Source organism: Mesoplodon bidens (genome assembly GCF_964165515.1).
Source record: "Mesoplodon bidens genome assembly, chromosome: 9".
Classification (NCBI taxonomy): domain Eukaryota; kingdom Metazoa; phylum Chordata; class Mammalia; order Artiodactyla; family Ziphiidae; genus Mesoplodon; species Mesoplodon bidens.
Window position 1 is genome coordinate 32,116,333 of NC_138166.1, and position 17,194 is coordinate 32,133,526.

The window sequence follows — 17,194 nt, forward strand, 5'->3', positions numbered from 1 at the left end:
AGATTGGCCCGTGTATTCAGCATTATCTCAGGTTATGGGCTCCATTAAAATCCTGACAAACCAATACACGCTAAGGAGGACGGCTAGGATGGTAAAAGGATCTAAAACCAAAATCCAGTGGGCCCTTATTAATGCTCGGCAATCTGATTCTACTTTCCTTGTCCGGTTGCCTCTTCTTTCAGGTTAGGAGTTGAGAAACCACAGCCTACTGCCTGTTTTTGTAAATAAAGTGTTATTGGAACACAGCCATGCTCATTCATTTACATACCGTCTCTTGCTGCTTTTGTGCTAAAACTGGACACTTGGGTAGTTGCACCAAAGACCACATGCCCCACTGAGCCTAGAATATTTACACTCTGGCCCTTTACAAAAAAAGTTTGCCAACCCTTGGAACTGAAATGACCATTACATGCCTTCTTTTCTTATACTTCCAGGATCTTCTCACAGTCCTTACTCTCAGCTAATCACCTGACTTCTTATTTCTGAAATAGAGGCCTTCAGAAAAGAATTTCCTCGTTCCCACCACCGATATGCTAACCTACTGGCATGTTCCCCCCGTACTCTACCTCCCCTCCTATTACAGTGAGTGAAATACTCATATGCATGTTTCTGAGAGTAGGTCTTTATGCTCTTTCCTTCTCAAGGACATTTCTCCTAAAAATGCCATCTTGCCCACATCATCAGATTTCCCTCTACACTCTATGATTTCTAATAAAGATAAATGTGCTGGAATATCCCTCACCCTAAACAAGCAAGCAAAGCCCCCTGCAACATCACTCTTTAACTAGTGCCCCATTTCTTTTTTAAAAAATTATTTATTTATTTAGGCTCTGCTGGGTCTTAGTTGCGGCACGCGGGATCTTTTTTTGTTTTAGTTGTGGCAGGTGGTCTTCTTAGTTGCAGCATGCGAACTCTTAGTTGCGGCATACATGTGGGAGTTCCCAGACTAGGGATGGAACCCGGGTCCCCTGCATTGGGAGCGAGGAGTCTTACCCACTGGACCACCAGGGAAGTCCTAGTGCCCCATTTCTTGAAGTAAGACTCCTCAAAAGAGTTGTCTTTCATTCTCTGTTAAAACCATGTGAGTAAGGCTTTTTTCCCCGCTACCACTTTTTTTCTCAAAAAAAAAAAGTTACTGTCAGGGCTTCCCTGGTGGCGCAGTGGTTGAGAGTCCGCCTGCCAGTGCAGGGGACGCGGGTTCCTGCCCCGGTCCGGGAGGATGCCACATGCTGCAGAGTGGCTGGGCCTGTGAGCCACAACTACTGAGCCTGCGCGTCTGGAGCCTGTGCTCTGCAGCGGGAGGGGCCGCAGCAGTGAGAGGCCCACGTACTGCAAAAGAAAAAAAAAAAAGTTACTTTCAAAGTCACCAGTTACTTTTGTTAAATTCAGTGTCAGTTGATTTGAACTCCTTATTTGATGTCTCAGCTGCGCTAGATACAGTTTTTCACTCCCTCCTCCTTGAAACACCACCATCACTACTCACTGGGTTCTCCTCCTAGAGCCCCTCCTCCTTATTCTCATCTTCCCAATATCTAAATATTAGACTCAGCTCATGGATTTCTTCTCTTCTCTGTTCACGTCACTCCATTGGTAACTTCAGTCCTTCCTCTGGTTTAAATACCATCTACATTATGATGACTCCCGAAGTCCTATCTCCAGCTTAGACTTCTCTGGACCTCCAGACTGCCAACCCGGCAGCTCCACTTGGATGTCTAATAGGCATATCCCTTACTAGATCTCCTCCCCAAGTCTTCCAATCTCAGGAAATGACAACCCTACCCTTCCAGTGACTCAGGCCAAATATCTTAGAGACCAATTCTGCTAGCCCTTCCTTTGAAACAGATCCAGATTTTAATCACTTCTCCCCACCTCCACCACTACCACAAGTTCCAAGCCATTTCTTGTCTGAAGACCGATCTCCTAACTGGTCTTCTAGCTTTAACTGCTCCCCGCCACTTGACAGTGTTTTCTCAACCCAGAAGACAGAAGGATCCTGTGAAAATGTCAGATTATTCCAATCCCATGTTCAAAACATTCCTAAGTATTTCCATCTTGTTCAGAGAAAGAATGTAAACCTCTTACACATCCTGTAAAGAAGCTGCACGCTCTGGTCGACTTCACCTCTCTGAGCAGCTCCACTGGGCTCTCCCTTACCAGCTGTGCTCCAGCCCTGCTGTGCCCTTTGCTCTCCGTCAAACATGCCAAGCACACCCAAGCCTTAGGGCCCTTGCACTTCTGTTCCTCTGCCTGTAACATTCTTCACTTCCTTTATAGCTCCATTCAAATGTCAACCAAAGAATCCTTCCCTGACATTTCTATCTTAATAACATTTCTCTGTCCCTTACCCTGCTTTGTTTTCCTTCCCAGCATATATTACCATCTGCTGTTTCATATCTGTATGTTATATAATCCACATCCCCTGGTGAATATAAGCTCCATGACATGTGGGACTTTGTTTTTACTGTTATTATTGACTACTGTATCCCTAGAATCTATGATAGATCTTGGCACATGGTGGTGGTTCAAATAAAATCAGTTGAGTGAGTGACTGAATGAGTACATAAAATAGGGAGCTGGGGGAACGTACGTGAGAAATGCAAAGAGGAGGATATCATAAACAGTGGTATTTAAATATTTGGAAGTTTGTCATATTGGATAAAAAATAGACATACTTGCAATTGCTTTAAAGGCAATACTAGTACTCATTGTTTGAAGTTCAGTGGTTTTGTCTAGCATGATAAGGGACTTTCCAATAATTCTGGCTCTCCAGCACTGCACAGGCTGTCTTAAGATAAACTGAGATCCTTGTCCTTGGGAACCTTGGAGACAAACTGGAAGACCACTTGTGAAAGGATGCTGTGAACATAAATGTCTGAGTTTGGTGGAGGAATTCCACTTGCTGTTCCATGGGAATCTGATTTGGGCCACGTCAATGATTTTGTTTGTTTGTTTGTTTCCTTCCTATTTGTTGGAGAAACTGCTAGTTAAGGTGATGTCCTTGCCCTTAGGAATAAATACTTAGTCATTGCTTTGAATGGAAAATTCCATTTTTCTGATGCCCACTCAACAAAATGTGTGTCTTTAGTACAAACTGTTAAGACCCTGAAGCTGTGATCACTTGCTGCCCCCTTCTCCCTATTTGGTCATGTTGCTGGGTCCATTCGAATCTTATAGATTGTATAGGGTAAAACAAAGACTTGATAGTTATGGCTGTTCCTGCCAAGAGTAACGTCTGATTTCCTTTTAGATAGTGTCCTGATATGTCAGTGTGAACCATTTTTGAAAGAATTTGAGCAGAAACAGTTCATAATGTGTGTGATATAACCACTTTTTGTTTCTGATCAAGGTCCTAGATTCTCCTTCTTCATATTATTCTTATTTGGTTCGTGGGTGTCATAAGAAGTATGATGCTTTGTGGACCATTTCTAAGCCCTGATGAAATTCTAAGCTTTCTTTTTGCAGTTTGTTTTTAATAAACTTTTCCACCATATTTTATGCAGCATTGGAGGTATTTTACTAGTAATGCCCCATAGTAACTTTCCAGTTATGAAAACAGAAGAATGATCTTGTGATCTTCTTGTGAACTGTGTATTTGTCCATGGAATGAGCTGGTGGAGCTAAGGAATTAGGAGGTTACGTGCTGTTATGTTTAGTACTCTACCACTTCACCCTTACTGCCAGAGTAGTTCCTGGCTAACTTTCCCATGAGTTTTTAACCTCTTGCTGGGCTTATGTAACAGGAAACAGGCTGTCAGGAACAAATAGTAGCATATCAGGAGCACCCTTTAGTAGCAAACGATTTAGTTTGCTCTGCCTTTCACTCTCTTAACGTAGACTGATAAATGATCTCACTTTAAGTCTTCTGGTGAGACATTCCCAGGTTAAGATAATACAATTTCAATTTTGGAAAGGCAAAATATTTTAGCAAGACCATGATTTAATCCAGGCGACAGAGAAGATGAGTCTGTTATAAGGTGAACTTTGCAGTGGTGTCATGTCCTGGGACTGTGGATTTAAGTATATCTTTGCTTTTTCTCCAACTCTTAAGGCTGGGGTGATATGCAAACTTCAGGAGAGAGATGAAATCGGGCGAATTGAACTGGTCCAGAAGCTGGCAAGAGAAAACTGTCAATTTTTGCAGACGGACAAAAAAGAACAGGAGAAGTCTGAACATGTAAGCCCTTTTCCTCTTGGGGATGCGGGTTTGAAGGGGTGGAAAATGTTTCTGCCTGCTTGTATGTCTGAAGGAAAGAATATTTTATTTTAAGTTCTTTAGGTTTGGGGTTTTTTTCCCCCCAAAAGCATGCTTCTTAGTAAAAAATGACAGCTACTATAATTTTCTAAGCCAGTGGTTTTGTAAGAGATCTCTTCACAGAAGTAAATCATGTAGAAATACAAGAACGCATGGGAGCAAATAAGAATGCATGTCTATTTGATGGCTTTCAGGTTTCACTTGGGGAGTTTCACCCCATCAGATAGTTTGTGGAATATGAGTTTTGAAAGAACGTTACGATGTACTTTTATATTTAGCACAGGGGGTGAATCTAGTTATCAAGCAAATGCCTCCTAAGTCACAAGAGACAGATAAGAATGGACGAACAGATTCTAGATGCTCACACTAAGTGAGAGAGTCAGAAGGGAGTTTTCCCAGTATCTTGTGAGCGTTCGTGTTCCAACAAGAGTTATATTGTTTGGATGTAGTTCAACTGGAGGAAAGGGACGCTCTGCTCAGTTCTCCTGAAAGCAGTTATTCAGATTGAGCCTTAGAACTGAGAACGCTGCCGTCATGCTAGGGAGACAATGGGACCACTTTCTTCTGCTTTACATGTTGTCTGTTGACTTGTTGTTGTTGTTTGTAAGGCTTCACTCTCAGTGCTAAGCTCTCCAGGATTGCTCATGAAGGGGAAAATTCCTCAGTGTTTACGAACATCTCTCTTCTCTGACTTTAATTTTTCCTTGGAGTTTTATTTTCAACCCTTTCCAAGGGGGAAAAATATTGTTTCATGCTTTTTCTGCTCCAAGGCCATCAGTAGAAATGCCAGGGATTTACTGAGCTGGAGAGGAGGTGAGAAGTCCAAGGATGGCACGCTGTTTAGTTTGATAATGTAACGCGTCTCTAACCATTCGGCAAGTCATTAAGCATCGGTGTCTCAAGGGGGAGAATCATGAGTAGTTTCAGAGCCTGGTGATCGCAGTTATCTTAGAGGTGACCATTGGCTTTAAGTGCAAGTGGAGGTCTCAGGAGCCTTCACCTCGGTAGGTACTACTGAAAAGTTAAGGGACTTGTTTGAATTGTTAAAAAGCACCCTGGAGGTTGACTGCATGTATATCTAAGACTGACTCCTAACTTCTTCTGCGTCCTTAGAATAGTTGAATATCCTGGTTCATGTCCTAAATTTCTCAAAACAATATTCCTTTCCATTCATTTTAATTAGAAGAGCAGTAGTTTTCATATGCTACATTTTATTGATTTCAAGGTGCACTTTCCCTGCACATCTCAGCATGTCTGAAATCAGGATGAGTCTTAAAGTTGATGATACGAAAACATGTCCTAGTTTAACTGGGAACATTTTTCTTTCTTAGTGGCCCTTAAAATGGATGACATATTTTACAATGGATTGCATACTCAATTCAGTGGATCAGTGACAACCTGAGGGGAGGGCAAGATCTTTTAAAATCAAACCAATAGGAGATAGAGTTCCACTTCACCAAGATGAGAAATCATCAGCCTTAGGCCACAGACAGCTTTATGGTTATTAAAAAGGTACCTGTGTTGCCTTTGCCTTATTAGTTGAATCTGGAATATTATAGTTACAGCTAATGAGAGTATAATACACTCTAAATATATAGTAACAGAAATCTAAACTTGCTGCTCTTTATTATAAGGACTTTTACCATGAGACGGAAATTTAGTGGTGGAAGGTTTGCTTACGGTTTGCTTACGTAACTGCTGGCGGTTGTGTACTCACTGTTCTCTTTAAACCTTCATTTTAAATTGTAAAAGAGAACAGTAAGGTTTTTTACTTCTTGCATGAATGTCATAATATTGATGCAATAACAGCTCTGAAGTGTGTACATTTCTGAGAGGAGAGATGATGTATAGCTAAATATTGGAATGATGGCCTTTTCTGTGTAGACTTTTCCTACTGAGGCTGAAAGTCGGGAAAGGTGACTATTAAGGATCTTTCTTCCTTAGTGATAAATACAAACTTAGCCATTTTGTGGTCTCCCTCCTGCAGGGTGACACCGTCTGAACTGATCAACCCTCAAGGCTGAGACTTCCATAGTACTCTACCAAACAGAATATTTGATACTAGGTGCTTCTACTTTTTACAATAATTTATAAGGAATAAAAATCATCTGGTAGCTTTTTTCACTCTTTCATGTCTTAAGCACTTGTTATAAAGATACCTTTGCTAGCCCACTGAATTCACAGTGTCCATGAGATGACTACAGCAGTTTCATTTTTCCTGCCCTCATTTTCTCTTCAATAGCAGTCATCTGTTCTTGTTCATGAAAACTCAGTTAAAACACACAGACTATACAGAGGAAATTGCAGTTTACTTAATGTAAACCCAGCTTGCAGTTTCCTATTCTTATAACAATAACGACCAAACCCTAGAGTTACATACAGATTTCCTTTCTTTTGTGATTCTCAAATGCGTCAGCTACCTCATCTACCATTCCTGGGCCAAAATTATTTAAGTGCACAGTGGTAAAATTTCAGTTAGAATCCCAGTTGCCTATTGAGTCATTCTTTTCACTAAATGACTTTGTTTCTCCAGTCCTAGAATGTCACATCCCCTTTTGTACATGTATGCCAAAATGAGACAACTACTTTGAGGTACTACTGCACAGAGATAGACATGAATTTGATGGAATAAAGCTTTTGTTGCTGGTACATCTTGTTACACATTGAAGGGGCTTCGAGATTTCTGAGTGGGCAATATCTGCTATCTTTTTAAACTGGTAAATGCCATGATTAGGTTATAAATGGATGCAATTAGAGAAACACTTGACTCTGTGCTTTTGCCAAGGGGTTTCTGAAGCTTAAAAAAAGTTAAATGTATAATTATCACAAGTTTCTCAGCAAGCACTTCGTTTTCCTATTTTATATTAACAAGCTGTAGGCAAAATTAGCCAGCACTCATTCCTAAGTGTTGAAAATTATGTGAGAACTTTAAGACGGGGACAGAAATGGCTATTTCTTATAAACATTATGAGAGTGAGATTAACATTTGGTCATTAATTCTCTAAAGAAATTGCCTCTTATGTGGGCATCATATTTTCTAGGCTTAATTCTATGATTATATCCATAGAGGAAGGGGCACGTGTTACCAAATGGGGACTTTTGAGCTTGAGCTTGAAGAATGACTAATGGTCATAGAAGGGCAGGACAAGGGAGAGTGCTTAAGGCAGAGGGACCAGCAGGAAGGCACGTGAGCTGAGCCCTGGGCAATTCTTAGGAAATGAGGTGGGGTGAGGTGGGCTGTAAGTTGTGAAAGACCTGGCAATCCACTCTAAGGAGTTTAGACTTGCCTTTCTGGTAAAGGAAAGCCATCAAAGAAGGGAAGTGGCATAATCAGATGTGGTCTTTTTAAGATCTCTCTGGCATTGGTTTAGAGGAAAAATTGAGTGGGGAACAGGGAAGTGTTGCAGAGAACCCTTAGAGAGCTATTGTTGAGTCAGGTGAGAGATGTAAGCCTGAAGCAGGGTGGCAGCTCAGAAATGAGAAGGCCACAGATGTTGAGCCATTTAGATGGTAAAATTGGCAGAATTTGATAATTCTGCCAATTATCAATGGGGGATAATGGGGGAATGTGTGTGCTAATTTATACTAAGCAGTTTTTTGAATTTGTTATTACGGTTTCCTGGTACAGACATGAGAAAGCTCTGTTTATCACCAGAGTGGTTGGTCACCTTTGCCAAAAAACTACATAGACATTTACCTTGTTCTGCTGTCCTGCAGTGTGTTTCAAGTGTCTGAAATTTATGCTACAGAACACTGTTTATCTCGTTAACAAATTGTTTGATGGAGTTTCTGGCTAACAGTATGGAGACTACTTCTTCTGAGACCCAGATACTTGGACAATACCTTCAGCACAGAGAATCTCTGGTAACCTCAAAATGAACTAAATTATTTGGCCAAAGCTTTGGCATTGGCTGCAATGATGTGTGTGCCTCCTTCAGAACTAACTGTGATTTTAGAGATGCTCTCCTAACACATAGTTTGAGTTGGTGTTTCCGTACTGTTATTCTAGAATACTCTTGGTCGTTTATTCATTCAGTACACCTTTATTGAAGCTGATGTCGTAGGGGATCCAGAATAACTATGGTGGTTCCTACCTGAAGGAGTATAGTCAGGTTGTGGAGAAAAGATACTGACACAAATAACAGCAGTACAAGGAGGCAGTGGTGATAATCCCCAGAGAGATACATGTGTGTCAGAGGAAGAATTTACACCTGGGGAAACAGGATTCTTTCTCATGGCAGAGGTTGAGTTTGATGTGGACCTTAAAGTAGGTTTTAGGTTGGAGTTAAACAGTCCAAACTGAAGAAGAGCATTCCTGGAGGAAAGAATAGCATTAGAAAATGCACAGAAATGTCTAAAACTACAAGGTATTTTTTGGAAAGCAAAACCATTCTGTCACCAGGGTACCAAGAATGGGGGTAAGGGAGATGGTGACAAGGATTCAGGAGATGGAAACGTTAGTGAGAAATGAGATTGGGACCAGACTGTGGAGGATTTTGAGGGCTGAGACGTTTCACTTCATTCTAGAAATAATGAAGAGGCATTGACTTGTTTTGTTAGTTTTCGTAAGAAAGTAGGATGAGGGGGCCCATCTGTGAGGTAAACGATATTATTTCAGTGTGATGAATCAGAAAGCTGAGGCTGGTGAGTGATTAAGCAGAGATGGGCTAAGTGTGAACTCAAGTCTGACTGCCCCCGGGTGGCATCTTCTCTCAGCTGTCATCACTGGAGGGAGGCCTGGTAGGAGGAGGACAGGAAGCTGAGATGACAAGAATCATGATAGTCCTGAGAAAGAGGCACCACTAGGAGGACAGCCCTGAAGGAAAGACAGACGGCTACATATTGAAGGGATGGTGGTGGTGAAGTGTGGGAAGGAAAAATGAAAAGGGAATGCTAAGCTACTAGCTTATTTTGAGTCCTAACTTTTTAAAGTGTATAAACTGTTCACATTTAGTATCTGTGAAATAGCTGGATTAAAGTATACATCTAGATGTGGGTGCTGTTTAATGGCATACCACCGCACTGTTTACCAGAAAACCGAAGCTCAGTTTTTCCTGAAATGTTGTTTATGCTTTGTAGTGTATTAACCTGTAGAGTAGAAATACTAACAAGCAGCTCCTGAACTTGACTTCCTAATTTCCAAAGTGTAGAAACGAAGGTCTATAAAACGTATGTGAGAGCCGTGCTAAGTGATGCTTTCCCTGGGGACCCTGTCTGTATCCCTCCCTCTCCCCGCCCTGCTTTCTTCAGTTCCTTTGTTATGTCTGGGGACCCACCCTACTTCCTTCCCCTTTTCTGATTCGCTCATGACATATGGGTGGGAAGGGGATTTTACGCATTCTGAAAATGAAGCTTGGCATAGTCTGCTGCCAGGATAGGGTCCCTGTCTCTCAACTCCAACCGGAATTTCCTTTCCCCTGTTTCCTGCAGCCTCATCCTGGACGCCTGCTTGCGTCAGAGGGTTGGCTGGTTGTGGATTCCTAGGGCAGAAGTGGGTTGGAGTATTCCGGCTGCCGCTACTCTTACTGCACACACTAGAAGTTGGTCTCTGCATTTCATTTGGTCTATTGCTTAAAAAAAAAAAAAAAAAGCAGCTTAATGTAAAGTGAAAGCCCTCTTTATACTCTACGTGAAATACTAAAAGGAAATGGTTCTATCATTCTGTATTCAAACTTGCATTACACATCTCAGCGAGTAAAATTAAGACCAATCGTGGCATTATTTGAAGTTCACCAGTAATTTAGTTTAACCAAGAAACTAAAGACAAATAGAATGTTATAACATTATCGCTTAGTATTGAAAGCCAGAATTCACATGTTTTAGGCAAGTCATAATATATTAAGTTGCCCACTGCTGAGAAATTCTGCGTAGAAACCATGTATTTTTCTTAATGACAAAATCCTGACTTTGTGTTAGATTGGTACTAACATACCTACCTTTTTAGAGGAAATAGGCTTCCTTGAGTGAGTTGTGTTAGTTCATTTTTAATCTGGATTAATTTGGTCACAGAGTAACCACGAAAGTGATAGAAGATAGGTCTTGCCTCCAAGAAGTTTACAGTGTAGCTGAAGAAACAAATTCACACTTGGAAAACAAGTGAACCATTCAAGACAGTATTTAACGAAGTGTTTAAACAATTTCCCAGGCCTTCAGGGAGAGGGAAATACCTCTGGTAGACCTATTCACAGTTGCAGCAATCCAAAGAAGTTCTCTGTTTTCAAAAGCAAGGTTTACAAGTTTGGTTCACTTTAAATTCTGCTTTTGTTTCATTTTTTTCCTTCCAGAAAAATGGCAGCCAGTGGACGTCAACGCTGTGCTCATGCTGCCTGGGGGGCCATCTACCCATTAGCTGGATTTTTGGGTTCTCACAGAAAGCCCACTGCAAGTCTCAACATTTTTAAAATATTAGTTTCAGTTTTTAACGTTTTTAACATTTTAAGCAGAGAGGAACTTGTCATTGTGATACTCATTTATTTTTCTGAAAATATTCAAGTTTCTTTTTTAAAGGCCCAGTTAAGAAAATGGATACTGTCTCAGTTTGATTTATCAAAGCCATATTCTCAGTGGATCTTGGATTCCCTGTGGTACAGATGCTGCTCCCCAGGTTTATTAACTTCTTCTACTTGTAAAAATAAAATAGCCATATCATCTTTAGTATATCTAAGAGATCATTAAGGTGAAATATTGAAAAATAGGTTATTTTTCTTTGACTTTTGTTCTTCTCAGGGGTGTACCTCACTCCAGACCCCTGGCAACCTTATATTCTTTTTTTCTCTACCCCTATCAAGGCCTGGTCTGCATTAATATAGCAATATTAATACTTTGTAGGTTGTTGTCTGATCAGGTAACACTAGAAATCTTTGGTGGTTTGGTTTCATTTGAATTTATAATGGGTGCTTTAAGACAAAACGGTAGAGAAAAGATGCACAGACAGATGGACAGTCCTTCACAGAGAGATGGACAGTACTTTATGACAACTGTGTACCACTGAGGCTCAGAGAAGTAAAACATGGAGACATCAAGGAGTATGGAGACATAGGTACCAACATACATTGTGCCTTGATTCCCCAAAGACTGCCCTGATCATCACTGCTTTTGGGGAGATAACATTGCAAGAAATTCAGAGGCTGAGTTCACAGTTACCTGCATGCTAAGTTCCAGGGTGCTATGGAAGCTTGTCACAGGGAGCTCAGCTGGTGTAGGGAGACAAGCATGTGTCCCTGAGGAAGAGAATGAATCTGAAGAGTCAGAAGAGCTACTAGGAGAAGTGAGGAGTAATGGGCATTCCAGGCAGAGGAGAGAGCATGGCTGAGGACAGGAAGGGCCTAATGCAGAGAGAGGATGATGCAGCCCTGCAGGCAGAATTACGTGGCTGGAGCCAAGGGGTCAGAGGGCGGGGAGGGCCAGAGGATGCAAGGCATTACCTAAAGGCCTAGCCAAAAATGGCGTGCTAAGAGCGATACAGAGCTTTGGTGAAGAATGTAAACAAGAGAGAGAAAGATGATTAGATGTGAATTTTTGAGATTCCTCTGCTGCCTTGTGGGGATGGGTTTGCTAGCAAAGCATGGGTCACGCTCATTCCTTTCAAAGCTTTCTGACTCTCCTTTCCTCATAGTCCTCTCTTGGTTTTACTACATAAAACAGGAACCAGCATAAACGTTAAAGCTTTGCTGTGAAGACAGAATGTCCAATGATAGCTCTACTCTTACTTATTTAAATATACTACATCATCATTTTTCTTTAAAAAGTTGACTTTGATTCAGTCCTGCTTTTATAGAAGTGAATTTTGAACTTGCATGTAATGTGAATACTCTCTGTTAATTAACACCCCGCAGGCCTGTGTGTGTATGTTCACATTAAATGTACTTACTCTGCTGCACGATATTTGCTGCAGATTGATTCAGCCAGAGTTTGGTGATTTCTGAGAGATTCAGATACTTCAGTTGATAAAGATGAGGAAAAGAAATTTATAAAAGATTTCCATGTGGGATGCAAAGAACCTTTTTTTCCTTTTGCATTGGGAAGTGGGTGGAAAGGAAAAATTCCATCTGGCATACAACAGCGCTAAATGTTGTTTTAAGATGGCAAAAATAGAAGATTGCTGAAAATATCATAACAGAACATAACAGACTGTGGGTAAATGTACAGTACATATTTTTCTAATAAATCATGTTAAATACCCATATTTTCCTTAAAACATGACCATGTTCTTATTTGTCCTTACATAAAAATTTGTCTTTAATTTTTAAAAAATCACCCACTCCATTACTGTAGCAAAAAAAGACTTGTTTGGGTCTGTAGAAGTTAATGCTGTCACACTTAGGTTTACCTGGGATAGGTTTTTGTGGCTTTTTTCTTTTTCTTTGTTTTTTTCTTTTCCAATCCTTCCCTCCTGTATTTAAAAAAAAAAAAAGGAGAAATAAGATATGACATGTCTGTTCATTTATTGTACATTCCTACGTAACTAAGTGAACAAGGCTCAACAATTTTAACAAAGCCTTGTAAGTATCCTCTTTGTTCAGGTTCCAGGAGTGGCTGGGCATGATTGAGGTGAGCTGAGTCAGGATAAAGGATCAGGGGCACCTCAAGATCCAAGAAATAAAGAGAGGGAGTGAACAACAGTGATAATAAGACAATTAAGATGAGCAGGAAGTGGCTGGGGGGGGTAGGGATTTCTAAGGAAGCTCTCTTGAAAACTTAATGAGTCACAGAAGCATATCTTAGTGACCTCCCAGGTGGGGGTGGGGTGGAAGGTGTCCAGGTAAAATTTGACCCTGTGAGATCAAAATCACACGGATGACTCCTTAAACCTTGCTTGATCTTGCCTTGGGTAGGATTTACAGAGGCAAAACAAGCTTTATATTGATACTCTTGGGCATAAAGAATTCTAATGATCCCCAAGTGGTACAATGCATAATAAAATCCCAAACTGAATTTTATGGTTGATGGATGCTATCACTTTCTCCCTGCTTGGTGAACTTACTGTTACTACAAGTCGGGGGGTTTGTGATGATGTGTTATTTTTTGCAATCCATCTGAGTATCCTGGAGTTTTCCTCTGAGAATCATAGGCATTGGAAAGAACTTTTTTGATGTGATGCGTCTTCACTGGGTAAGAAAAAGTTTCACCCAGAAACTGGCACCTGCTAAATAGGATTATAAAGAGTATCCTCTGAAATGGGCAATAAGTACTTTACACTCCATTAATTCTGTCGGAAGTTCATTAATCACAAGAAGATTTTGAAATATTTCCACTGATAATATTCTTCTAGTAAAATGTATACCTTTTAGCCTCTGTTATCAGAAGCAAAAGATCATTAATTAAAATAGTCATTATGGGAGATCCTTCAGGTTTGTTAGGGAAAGGTGTAATTCAGTCTTGGTGCTTTTAACTCTTTGTGTTTCTGAAGTTCTATTTTGTGGGACTCTAATGGAGACTAGCCTGACTGAAATGACCCTTGCTCCAATAAAGCATTTCTGCTGAACTACTTCTCTCCTACTAATTAGCACTTATCCCATCAGAAAATTAACACAGCAAGTCCTGAAAGCAGGCACTGTTTTGTCAACAAAAATAAATGGGAGCATTCAGTGCTTCTCATTAAACACTCATAGGGAAGCACAGATCTAAAAATGATCTCCGTGTTAAAACAATACTCAGATGTAACTCTAAAATCATGGGAACCGAGAGGGTAATTGAAGCCATGGGGATAATACTATTTCCTCTCGTAATCTGCAGGACTGCAATTTTAAAAGATGTACATGAATAGAGCTACAGGATATAGAATGGCAGGGACAGAGCACGCATGGCCCAAATTGGTGCTGATTTCTACCCACAAGTTTGAGGTTAAGGGATACACCGAGGTGGACAAGGGAAGCTTCTGAGCTTAGATGAGACAGAGTTCTAACTAACTCTTAAAATCCAAGAGAAGAAACTTTGGAATAAAGCAGAGAGCCAATTTTATTCTGATTGTCTTTTAAGGAATATACCTGAATGCCAGATGCTTGCGGGCAGACACCTTTCATGACTCGTTGAACTGTTAAATGCCATTTCCATTGTAATTTGTCAATCTCATCTGACTTGTATCCCCATTTTAAGTAGACCCCACTTCTGTCCCCTGTCGGTAAATCTCAAATTCCTGTCCTTCAGTATTATTCATAATCTTGGCATATGGAGGAGATGTGCAGAGACCTGAGAAAAGCTCGCCACACCCTGGAAAAATCCTTCTTAATAAAGATCTGACTGGCCCTAGGTGTAGTCAACATCTGCAGCTGCTTATTCCCCTGGCCCCAGCCTCTGTGGTTTGCCATTTTTGCATCTTAGCTCTGACTTCTGTTTTTATGTACCACACCTGGCTATGCCAGAATCTCCGGGGAAGAGTGTAGTGAGTTTTGTTGACCCCATTTTGACCTAAACCTAAGTTTTGAGAGGGCTCCAATCCAGAAGAAAAGCCAAGAATGGTGTCTTTTCCTTCTGAGTGATGGAGCATGGCAACTGCAGACCTCCCAGTCTGGGGGACCCTAGAAAGAAAAGAAAAGTTAGGTAACACAGGCCTATTTAAGACTCAGAGGGAATTAACTGTGCATTCCTTAGCTGGATATGGTGACCCACCGACTCTGGGGAATTCATTCACTTACCTAGCTGCAGTGAGGTCTTCAGACAGACACCAGCATCCCTCATCAATCAGACACTTAGCTTCTCCATCATTAGAAGTTTATTTCAGATTCCCATGTTTGAGCTCATAGAGATGATTAGAAAGAATCCTACAGCCAGATAGCTGTTTAGCTTGCTGCTACCAGTAGCGGGTATTCAGCCATGGCACATAAAGTTGACTTTGTCTAGGGCCTAAATAATTTTTAATTTCAGTAGAACTTTCTCCTTTTCATATATAGAGCAGATTTTTAAAGTACTTGGCTAAGATTTATTCTTGCCTATATTCATTGAGAAAAGCATTTGTTAAGCACTGATGAACCAGGCATCACACACAGTAGAACAGAGACATAAGTGAGCAAGATGTGATTTGAGCCCCCAAGCCACCCACTGTTAATGAGGGAGAAAGATGAGAAAACAAAGACATGAGAGTAAAGAAGGGCGATATGCGGACAGAAGAAAGTAAGGGGTGTACTCTGATTAAGGTGTTTGTTTCTAGGAAATTGTTTCTTTGCCTTCTGGTGAGGCATTTGCTAAATTAAACATCATCTCTTTTACTTCCTGGGTTCTGATCACATAAGGACACAAATCATAAATGGCAAATATCACAAATCTCATATCTAAAGAGAGTTACATATTGTTGGTGTTTACCATTTTCCTCTCTCCCCATTTTCTAGTTACAAAATATATTTTAATTAGAATATTGTATATAGTTCTTGTCCTGTTTTACTGATTGAATTTGTTTTTGAAAACAAGCTTCATTCTTGAGGTTTATAGGTGTTTGACAGTCCAGAACAAGGCATCAGGCAACTTGCAGGAATTTATAGCACATTTCTGTTAAAGACTGTTTAAAATTGTTCTACTAATAGTAGAGTAATATATGCCTTTTGTAGAGAATTTAGAAATCATAGAAAGCTACAAAGAAGAAAAGAAGAATTTAGTGAGAACTAACTACGATTTCCTCTCGCCTTCCCAATTATATCAGTGTATACATTATGAGGCTTTCCTTACATTTCCATAACATACTTCACGTACTTACTCTTCCCATTTGGGGGCAAATAGGTTTTCAAATTTTTGCTGTTATAAGTGATCTGAGATGCACATCTCTAAAAAAATCTTTATGTAAATTTATATTTCTTAAGGATAAGTTCCTAGCTGAGTAATTACTACTCACAGGTATGAACTGCGTTAATCTCTTTTATGTTTTTCGCTCAGCTACGCTCCATAAAGCTTGTTCCAGTTTTCCCATACATTATTAGCACTACGTTAAAGTACTTATTTTGTAATACCCTCACCCACATTGATTATTATGATTCTTAGAAGGAGAAACTAAGTATTCTTGTTGGACTGATGGGAAGGACTAGTATTATCTTGTTCAAATTTACATTTCTTTTCTAGTGAGGTTGAATACTTGCAGTTTATATCAATCCAGTTATATTTCTTCTGTAAATAATCTATTCACCTCCTTTGCCCATTTTTCCATTGGGATTTTTCTTATTGATTTGAATAAGCTTTTTATATGTTAAGGACATTAATCTTTGTAATATTTGTTATAGGTAGTTTTGCCGAGTTTGTTTCTTTCTTATTATTTTTATACATATATGAGCAAAAAACCTCTTGATTTATGTTTTTTTAATTTTAAAAATCACCTTTAAAATCAGAGAGTTCTTCCCAATTCTGTGGCTAGATACTCAATTTTATTTTCTTCTATTTCTTCTAGAGTTGCACTTTTCATTCAGGTCTTTCATATGGCTGGGATTTATTTTTGTAACGTAAAAGTAAGGTTTCTTGATTAGTTATCACATGTGAATTTTTTCATATTTTCAAACTTTTACTATTTTGTTACCAGCATTAAAAAACCCATTTTACTCTTGATAAATTGAAATTCTGTTAGCAAACTCCCTACAAATTAAGTATATTGAGCATGAATTTAGTCAGTCCTATATTACCTCTCTGAACTTCAGTTTTCTCATCTATAAGGGTAGTAGATTAGACATCTATGATTTCTTCTAGCTCTAAAATTCCTGTCTTATATTGAAGACCCGCCCCCCCCCCCAAATTCAGCAGCATTCATACTTCTGAGGGTTGAACACTTTGGGGGGAAATGTTGCCATTTTAAAGTGGATAGCAGTTGATTATTCAGGAGGTTTTGAATAGCCATCTTTTACTCAGATTGACTATGCCTATCAATGCCAATAATCATTCTGTTCATTTATGTTCTAAAATACTCCTGTGGCTAGAATTTCTAAAAATTTACTTTTTGTGAAATGCTGTTGGTATGGACAGATGGTGATC

General features: G+C 39.9%; 1 protein-coding gene across 7 annotated transcripts in view; it reads left to right on the forward strand.

Annotated features, from left to right (window-relative positions):
* RAPGEF5 (Rap guanine nucleotide exchange factor 5) overlaps positions 1-17,194 on the forward strand; it is a gene marked incomplete at its 5' end in the record, with an annotated part of 219,135 nt that overhangs the window by 114,043 nt on the left and 87,898 nt on the right. For 4 of the 7 annotated variants that reach the window (XM_081243594.1, XM_081243597.1, XM_081243595.1 and 1 more), the window contains one exon: positions 4,049-4,174. In XM_081243594.1, coding sequence (XP_081099720.1) covers positions 4,049-4,174 — 126 coding nt within the window. Of the gene's footprint in view, positions 1-3,818; positions 4,175-17,194 lie in introns of those variants that run through there. The other 3 variants (XM_081243599.1, XM_081243598.1, XM_081243600.1) reach the window with 3 other exon arrangements.